Source organism: Ooceraea biroi, chromosome 3 (assembly GCF_003672135.1).
Source record: "Ooceraea biroi isolate clonal line C1 chromosome 3, Obir_v5.4, whole genome shotgun sequence".
In the NCBI taxonomy this organism is placed as follows: Eukaryota; Metazoa; Arthropoda; class Insecta; order Hymenoptera; family Formicidae; genus Ooceraea; species Ooceraea biroi.
Window position 1 is genome coordinate 9,110,921 of NC_039508.1, and position 10,037 is coordinate 9,120,957.

The window sequence follows — 10,037 nt, forward strand, 5'->3', positions numbered from 1 at the left end:
ATGTTATGCGCGGAGAAGTGATGAGATAATTCATCTGATGGGATAGGCGAATATGATGGAGATGAAGGTGGAGAAAAGATGTCAGTATCGGTCAAAAATGCCTCTATTTCTTGGAGGAAATCCTCAACTTTTCTTACTCAACTATTTCTTACGAAAGCAAGGGACCGTGGAGTCTTGAACGTAACACTTGCTTCCAGGAAATATAACGATATTCTTTTTTAATTATCGGACAATGTGTGACGCAACACGTCGATCCGGTCGCGTGTGATCAGAAGGGCCTCAGTGAGGGATTAGTAAAAAACAAATGTTATAGTTACGTCAGAATATTTCCGGGAAAATACCCTCATAAGAGCTGCGGGTTTTGACGCACGTGTCCGGACAGGCGCGATATTAGACCCCTATCATTTGAGTTGAAAGACGATAAGCCGCATTGCAACAAATTCGGTCGCGCGTAACTGCGGTATCGCTCTTCCAGGAAGAGCAATGATACAGCTGCGCCAGATCATCCCCAGGTAAAACCCCTCACAGGAGCCGCGAGTCCAGACACACGTGTGTCGGCGCGAGACTTCTGTAAGGAACCCTTCCGGCCTGGAGGAACCATCTGCGAGTGGCTTATCGGCTCATAGACCGACTGTCGATTATTTGCAATTAAATTAACAAACGATCCCCGAAAGGTGGTTCCCCGAAAAACGATTCCCGGAAAAGCTACCTCTCTCCCACGTCATCCCTATCTTATAAAAAGGCGATGACCACTCCGGAGGGCAGCTTTTTCACTTCTGTCCGTGTTCGCGAACGAAGCTCTTTCATTCCTGACCGTCTTTGCGAACGAAGTTTCATTTCATTTTTATCAGCGTTCGCGTTCATAACCATTGTTATCTTGGTGTTGTGCGGAACACGTTACCGAACATTAATCTTGGTGCTGTGCGGAAATCAGTGGATAGTCCAAAGGTGCAATAACACCAGTTATCTCTGTGCTGGAGACCAAACACGCCACCACAGAATCATAAACATCCAAACGGCCACCACTACACCAATCGATTGCAACCGGATTTACAAGACGTTTCACACTCCTGGAAACAGTAAGCGAACGTTCAGTTTGTACATCTTTCTTTCCCTTTCTTCCTTTTTTTTTTACTTTGCTAAATCATCACCAACAACTTTCATTTTTCATTTTTCTTCTAGTTTCCTCTACTCTTTCCTATCCATTTTCTCCTAGACTCATTCGGTTTGCCCTTTTAAGTGTTTTCCGGGAAAAGATCACGGAGTCCGTCTCCCTCTGCGGGACCTTCCCCAGTGAAAACGTTTTCGGCAAAATGATGTAAAGGCACCGGTAACATGAGAGGGCGATGACGGCACGAAAAAACGCAAAATGTCCCATACGTTGCCTGTTCTCATGACGTTATTTTCGCTTTTGATTGATCAGCCGCCATGTTAGAGTCGCCATGATGGTAGCCCTGCGTTATAGTGCAGTGAGAGTGGAACGCGAGAGTGGTGCGCAAAAAGAATTATAATAACAAATACAATACAATTCGGATATGGATAGAAGACAGGTAAATATGAATTATCTGTATAATATTTATTTACTGTATAGTATTTATTTCCAGGTCGTTCAGCATATTTATGTAATAGATTTATTTCTAAGCGATTAATATATAGGTTAGGTGATAACTGCTTCTTACATGGCTTATCTGCATGACCTGATGAACACAATAAATGTTTAAATTATGTAATCTTAATGTTTTTTAATTCATAACATAACTTCCATTCGCAGTCGCACTTGCATTACGGTTACATTGTTTAGTATCACAGATGGTATATAAAATATACATTGTAGTATGTTTTTCCAATTGATAATATCATTTTATTGCGTCTTTGTCTACAGGTGTAGTTAAACTACAACTTCCTCGTACTTTACTTATTGACGCTGAAGCCAAAGTCAAGCGTTGGTTCCAAACTGCCAATGCAAGGAAAGTGAATGAGTCTCCTACATGTTAGACTTAAAATCTATTACTTTTTCATTACTTTTATTTCGATTGCATTGTTGTTGCTTATAGTTAACGTCAGTTAGTGTGTTTGTGTACTTTTACTATCTGCCAGATCTGGACAGTTTCGTGATGTGTGATATTTGATTTTTATGATACATTGATACGCAATATTTTATTTTTATCACACGACTTGAGAGTTATTCTTAAATAGCTATTATACCAATGTGCAAATATTTATTATAGAGAGAGATACAAAGCAATACCAACTATTTTTTTTAATGTTTGTAGTTTATTTTTAAATATAATATATTCTATTTTTCAATAAATATATCTTAACTTATTTCTATGTTGCTTTACTAATCCTAAAATATCCTCTATTCTTTTGTGTAGACATCCAATAAATACTGCCTGAAACCTTTGAAATTTTTTTGCAATTTGAATAAATAATCCTATGTAATATAATTTGTTGCTTTATTTTAACCTATCCTTTTTTCCTATTCAATATAATTTTATTTTAACCTATCCTTTTTTCCTATTCAATATAATTTTATTTTAACCTATCCTTTTTTTCCTATTCAATATAATTTATTTTTACTCTTGCGATTAGGCCTGATTGCACAACTTATTTTCATTTCAGTTTACTTCTTTAATGGACAATTTATATATTGTGTTTAAACTTCATTGTAATAGTACATTTGAATAACGCGGGGCTAACATGGCGACTCTAACATGGCGGCTGACCAATCAGAAGCGAAAATAACGTCATGAGAATCGGCAACGTATGGGACATTTTGCGTTTTTCCGTGCCGTCATCGTCCTCTCATATTGCCGGTACCTTTACATCATCTTGCCGAAAACGTTTTCACTGGGTCCAATTCTGACCAAGGGTCGTATTCTGGGGGTCATCCTACAACGGAACCACCGCGCAAAAAGATCGCGACAGACATTAATCCGCGGGCCCCCTCAGCATCGTCGACTAGTTCATCGGTCATAGTTTTAGATCCTGCTCGGCCTCCTTCCTCCTCCTCCTCCGTTCAATTAATTTCTTCCCCTACCCATCGGGGTTACCCATCCTCTTCCGTCCAGATTTTGGAACCATACCCTCGATCGCCTTCTCCCTTCATTCCTTCCTTGTCATCTTCTTCTTCGTCTGCCTCGCACTCCTCTTCGCGTCCTTCAACCCCTTCTAGTGTTTCCCTCTCTTTATCTCCTCCTTCTTCTTCTCTTACACCCCCTTCCTGTTATTTCTGTCTTTCCGAGTCTTCCTCAGGAGCATCTCTCCAAGCATCACCGCCTAGCTCTCCCCGTTACTCTCCCTCTATTACCCCAGCTCCCTCTTCCCTATGTTATTCGCCCATTCAACCTGGCGATTTTGAGGATCTTCCAAATTCTCCCCCTCCTCGTTCCCCCTCGCTCTTGAGGGACGAAGATCTAGTTGAGGAGTTCGTCCACCGTTCCCTAGTGGAACTCGGCGAGCGATTCCTCCACATCTTCCCTCCCGTCACACACCCTCTACCACCTAATGCCATCGTAATAGACCCCGATTTCTTTCCCATTCCCTCTCTCAGGGCCGCCCTTCGGCACACGGACCCAACCGTCGGGATCCCTCTTATTGTCAGGGGACGGCTATATCCTATCCTTTTCCCCGCCACACTCCTGCGCCGATATTTCTTAACCAACGATTAATGTTAATCCTAGAAATAGACTTTAGAAATAGATCGTTCACAGCAATTTTTATTTATGCAATATTATATTAGCTAAGCTGTTATCACTTCGTTTTTTTTTTAATAGAATTCACTTGGGAAATAAACTTTAAAGGTAGGACATTTGTGTGTTAAATATGTTAGTTTCGATTAATAGATAATTATTAATGTTTAATTTGGAATTGACAACAAAACATTTTGGTTATTACTCATGTTAGTCTCAGTTAATAATTAATTACCATTTGCCAGTAAATTATATTGCCGTTTTCACAAAATACACGTTTTATAAACACAAAACAACATGAACACACTATTTCTTTCTCTGGCAGATGTAACTGTTGTTTCCAAAATTGTACGCAAACAAAATTCTTTTTAAAATATAATGTTAATATTAACAGATTAACCGTGTATTGAATCATTTGACATTCCCTCTATTCGTCCTCCTTCCCAGCAGGTCGTACGGGTCCTATCCCAGGTAAAAGGGAAGTTTCCTTGATCTAAAAAGGGACCTACGGGCAGACTGTTCCGGGCTTACGGTAAGATCGACCCCCGTAGTCGTTGACCTTTAAGCCGGAGCAAGTGGTCAGTTCGACTCGTATTTTGGGGCCTGACCGCCACAAGATACGAGAGGCGTCCTGTTGCGCCCTTCCTTCGAGCTCACGGAGCTCTGGACGTAACAGTATCATAGGATAATAATAATAATAATAATAATAAAGAGTTGTATTTCATTGTATTTTCTTATATTTTCATATATTGTATACATCATATTGGTATCATATTATATTAATATAATAAAGAGGTAAAGTTTGTTCCATTGTTCGGGGTAATCTCAGAAACTACTAAACCGATTTTAAAAAATCTTTCACTGGTGGATAGCTTAGATCTTCCTGAGTAACATAGGCTATGTGCAATTGTCTTGCAACTTCTAAAAATGTGCGCGTCGTAAAAAAATACGTTCTTTATGCTTTATATTTTCCAAATATACCGAGCGCGCGAAGCGCGCGAGGAACAAGCGCCAGCTAGTATATCCATATGTTTGTGAAGAAGAAATAAATGTATTAAACAGCATTGCCCTTGTGTATCCATGAATTGTGCGATCCATCGAATCCCAGCCACTTCACGTAGACCTCGTCACCTCTTCTGCGTAATACTTTCTTCTCAAGATACACGTCCGGATACCTCGCGCGATGCAACTCGTGCTCGTAGAACGCTCCAGAGATAGATTTTCCACGATAATCCTCGAGTATATAGGTCACGGGATTGGTATGTTGCACTTTGATGATCTTAAACACCTCGGTGGTCCAATTTGGTGTGTAACCCTTTTCAAAGACCGTCTTGTACTTGCTGACGCGTACCGAGTCGCCCACTTTGAACCTGGCTGGACCCGCTATCTTTATCGCGCTGTACACCGTACTCAAGAGTCTCTCAGCGATCACGGGGGTTACGTCGGCGGGTCGCATGCCGATCGTTCGATGTTTTCGGGTATTGTAATCCTTGACGAGCCGCGGTAGCGCGTCGACCCACTTGTAATTTCCGTTGAGCGTAAACATCTTCCGCATATTATTCTTCAACGTTCGGTTGAATCGCTCGACGACCGAAGCTTTCAAGGTTGAATACGTGGAGTAGTGATTGATGTTATGTTTCCGCATGAGTCGTTGTACGTCAGTATTGTAAAATTCCTTTCCCTGGTCGGTTTGTAAGTTTTTCGGACATGTCTTGCTCTCTCGAATTATTCTGGCAATCGTAGCAGCTACCTCGCTTCCACCTTTGCTCTTGAGCGGCACGGCCCATGCGTACTTGCTCAGCACGTCGATGACAGTAAGTATACAGGGTGTTTCCTAAGTAAGTAGACAAACTTAAGGAGGATATTCCTTGGCTTATTTTAAGAAGAAAAGGTCATATAAACATATGTCCTAAACTGCTTTGTTTTCCAAAAAAAGTACATCACTCTTTTCGTTCACTTTTCGGATAGCGTGCTTTTGCAGTACGAGTCAACAGCGATGGGGATGGAGTGGGGATGGTCTCGCGGCGCCGCAAGTGAACACTCGTTTCAGACTGTGCCGCGCGGCCGCCGCGAGACCATCCCCACTCCATCCCCATCGCTGTTGACTCGTACTGCAAAAGCACGCTATCCGAAAAGTGAACGAAAACAGTGATGTACTTTTTTTGGAAAACAAAGCAGTTTAGGACATATGTTTATATGACCTTTTCTTCTTAAAATAAGCCAAGGAATATCCTCCTTGAGTTTGTCTACTTACTTAGGAAACACCCTGTATAATAGTATCTTCTGTTAACATGAGAATACGGACGCATCTCAACGAGGTCAGCCTGCCACAGATTGTCAAATCCACGCACAATGACACGTCTTCGCGGAAAATTTCTTCTCGCTGGTGTATACAGTTCTTCGACAAGTCGACGCTTTTCGAAACTTTTGACAACAGATTTCACCGATGCCATATCGTAGGGAGTGAAGAGCTATCGACCAATCAACTCGCAATGACGCTGTTTTCCAATGTACTGTTGCGTTTATATTTAATTTTTCGGATGCTTCGATCGGAGCTCCATTATAGCATCCCATGCCGAGTAAACGTTCTTCTCCATTGCAGTTATGTTTCCTGCATTGACCTTTCTCTGCTCATGCACCATATTGTTAAATTCTTTTTGAACTGCATTAATCTTTTCCTGCTCACGTGTTCTATCGTTAGATTCTTTTTGATATGCATCCAAACGGGCGTTAACGTTTTGCAAATCCGCAATGAAGCCTACCCGTGTTTCATAGTTGCTGTTTGCCACATGATTTCTAAGCGTACTGTAAACGGTAGGGAATCTTTTATCCATCTTATCTATTTTTTCATTTAATTCAGCGACTCTTCTGTCTATTTTTCGGTCAAGACTGTCTCGGTAGAAATCTAACATGGCGATTTTTTTCTGCATATCGATGATTTCCTTCTCGAGCTCTTCATGTTTAACTCTTAAAGTATTGATGCTCTTCTCCATATTAAATTTCGTAGCAATGTTATCACTCGTCTGCAATAACGTTTCAGACTCGTTGATCGTCATCTTCGCGTTACAAGTAACACCGCTCGATTGACTCATGTGCTCAATGGTACGTTTAATTTATAATAAGTCCATCCTCGCGAAGTTCGTTCCACGTTCGATACACGTTCAAACACATTCGTTAGCCGTTTATACACGTTCGATAGACGTTCAAACACGTTCGAAAGCCGTTCGCTATCTGTTCAAACACGTTCGATACACGTTCAAACACGTTCGATACATGTTCGTTCCACGTTTTTAAAACTTGCGTTCTCGTTCGTTCCACGTTCTTGACCCGTTCACCAGCGTTCGAAAGCCGTTTCTGAGCCGTTTATACACGTTTGATACACGTTCGATGCGAGTGACGTTGACGGATTGATTCATCCTGACGATACACGAGTCAATTTATTATGAGGCCAGCTTCTCGAAGTTCCTCGATGATCGACAGCATCTCGTTGTCATGAGAGTTGTTTCCGGCCTGACGCGAAGCGTTGAGCAATCGTAGGCGATCCACCAACTCGTTGGGATCATCCCAGTGCACGTAATCGATTGCATTGTCGTTCGGTGTCATAGCGCGGGGTAATCCTCTTCCAGATTTCGTCTTAGGTTCAGTTGGTAGTAACAGTGCGATTATGATTTGTACTTGTGTCCCCTGTTACTCTTTACTTAACCTCGCGCGCTGTGATCGCGTCTATACGCGTTCGTCACCAGCAGCATGCTCCTGTACTTTTCCAAATCGTCAACCGTGTACACGATGTCATCGGGAATTCTCTTGAAAACCAGCTCGTAAAGACCAGGTGTACCTTTGTATCGAACACTGTCGAGAATTATGTGATCTTCGTGGTCTACGTCGAACGGCTTACAACCGAACTTCATTCCATCGTTGCTCAAATAAACTCCGTAAACGTTATCTATGTCTTTGTCACCGCGTATGACAGCCCCGATGAACTTTTGGCCCAGTGGACCCAATTGAGTTCGCAACGCTTCTTGACCCTCTGGCGTTTGTACTTCTCGTTGAATGGACGCTGCGAACGATTCGTTCGTGGTTTCGAAAACGTTCTCGTCCTCGGTTGGAAGATTCATCGGCGGTTGGATCGTTGTACGCGGCGTAGAGGTTATCGTTGGCGCATCCTGTGCATCGCTCGATTCGGTTCGAGGCTGTTTCGATTTATGTGATTCGCGATCCGACGAACCGGTTACTAGTTTCCTCTTTACTCTACTCCTTATCACATCCCAGCAAACACAGAATATAACTATTATATATCTCAGAAGTAACACGTAATATAACAGTTGTTATATACTATTAATATTAAGGCTACATAATTTCTTTTTATAACTGTAATATTACTTTGTTTTAAAACTTTATTATAACTGTGTTATTTCCTGGTTATAATAATATAACAGCAATATAAATTGAACATAACACGTGATATTACAAATGCTATATTATTATTACTTTGATGTTATACAACGTGTTATATAGAGATGTTATATTCATTTTATATTATATATATTATAACATGAATATAACATATATATTTAAAATGTTGCCTCTTTTCGTTGTTGGTATCCTTGCGTTCTTTTCAGTTCTTGCTGGTTCTTTCATCGTGTCAGCGTGTTGTTGCGTGGTATGGAAGTGCTCTCTTTATCCAAGGTAATCCTTAATTTCTAACATTGATTAAAAGTATTATTATAAAGACTAACTATTTGTGCATATATTTTTACTAGTATTCTTTAACTTATTGCAGTTAACCTATGTATATGTAATTAAAATGGTGTAGTAGGTTATGTATGCAAAAGTCACATTGCAAGAATAGAATACCGGTCGTCTTCACTTCTACGGAACATTTAGAAATGCTTATCATTATCAAATGTACACAACTCTAAAGATTGATAATGAAATTAAGTATTTCTAAATGCTCCGTAGAAATGGAAATGACTCGGCGTTGCATTCTTGCAATGCGACTTTTGCATCTACTACCATTTTACATATGCATAGATTAACTGCAATAAGTTAAAGAATACTGGTAAAATTATATGTACAAATATTTAGTTTTCTTTATAATATAATACTTATTTTGAATACTCTTAATATTAATGTTACTGTTAGAAAAGATTACCTTGGATAAAGAGAACGCTTCCATAACATGCAACAACACACTGTGTATATTTTATATGTATATGTTTAGAGTGCAAAATCTAATGATTAAATATTTATATTTTTCCCTTTCCTCTGGAAAAACTGCATCATTATAATAACTATAGCGTGATTGTTATTGTATATGTTACTGTATTAACTTATATATTTTATACATACTAATTCCAGGAAAGGTCTTTGAATTAATTTCGAGCGAAAGCAAATGAAATAGTTTGTTCTCGCTTAGAATTAATTCAAAGACCTTTTCTGGGATTAGTATGTATAAAATATATATTTTCATTCTACAGTTACTATTCAGTTACAAAAAATATAACAGTAATATAACAATTACATAATTTACATCACGATTATATATATGTTATATAATTATTCGCTAACTTTGTTAAGAGTATATAACGTGTTACGTACGTATTATATTCACGTTATATAATTGTAACATGTGTGAGTAGGAAATTACTACTAACGTGTACATAACCTAGTACATCTATGTAATATTGCGTGTTACATTCCGTTTTATTACGGTAATGTAATAGTTATATACCCGTGTTTGCTGGGATTCTTCTTCTCACGCTTCGGGGCGCGTAGTATTTCAAGCTCTACGTTCGGCTCGCGCTTCGGGGTGCGGGGTACTTCAACCGCCACGTCCTTCACCGCGCGCGTGCTCGAGTTGTCAACGATCTTTTGCAGCGGCTCGATAATAGGTCCGAGGTGTCTCCTCACCGCGATATCGTCATCGATCTTACCAGTCTTCAGAGCACGATGTTTCTTGCGGATCGATTCGCTCGTTTTCTCAATCTCCTTCACGATCTTTTCACGCTCGCGAATATCATTGCTTCCAACCATGTTGTCGATCGTTCGCGTTTCACCCCGATAGGATATCGACAACGACTAACCGCTCTGCAGTATCGCAAATTCGTTAAATTCTCTTCTGTACCGCCCGTTAGTAAGCGCACTATCTTTGTCTATCACTAAGAATCCATACTCGCGTTGCCAACAACTGTGGCACAATGAACAAAAATCACCGTACGGCATGTCGGTATTCACGTGATCATTGTATACGTGTTTCAAGTTGGTACCATCCTGTTTGAATAGGATCAGCAGGTTTGCGTTGTCACGTATAAGATGTTTCGGTATTCTCGCGTACGTCTGACAGAG

The 10,037-nt window shown here is 40.3% G+C and overlaps 1 protein-coding gene across 1 annotated transcript; it reads right to left on the reverse strand.

The window, feature by feature from the left end:
* Positions 1 to 6,224: 6,224 nt before the first annotated feature.
* Positions 6,225 to 9,758, reverse strand: LOC113561628. Its single transcript, XM_026968238.1, has 2 exons — positions 9,424 to 9,758; positions 6,225 to 7,946 (listed from the first exon to the last, which is right to left on the reverse strand). Exons 1-2 carry the CDS (start codon positions 9,723 to 9,725, stop codon positions 7,391 to 7,393), a joined length of 858 nt encoding a protein of 285 aa, XP_026824039.1. The 5' UTR covers positions 9,726 to 9,758; the 3' UTR covers positions 6,225 to 7,390.
* Positions 9,759 to 10,037: the final 279 nt, after the last annotated feature.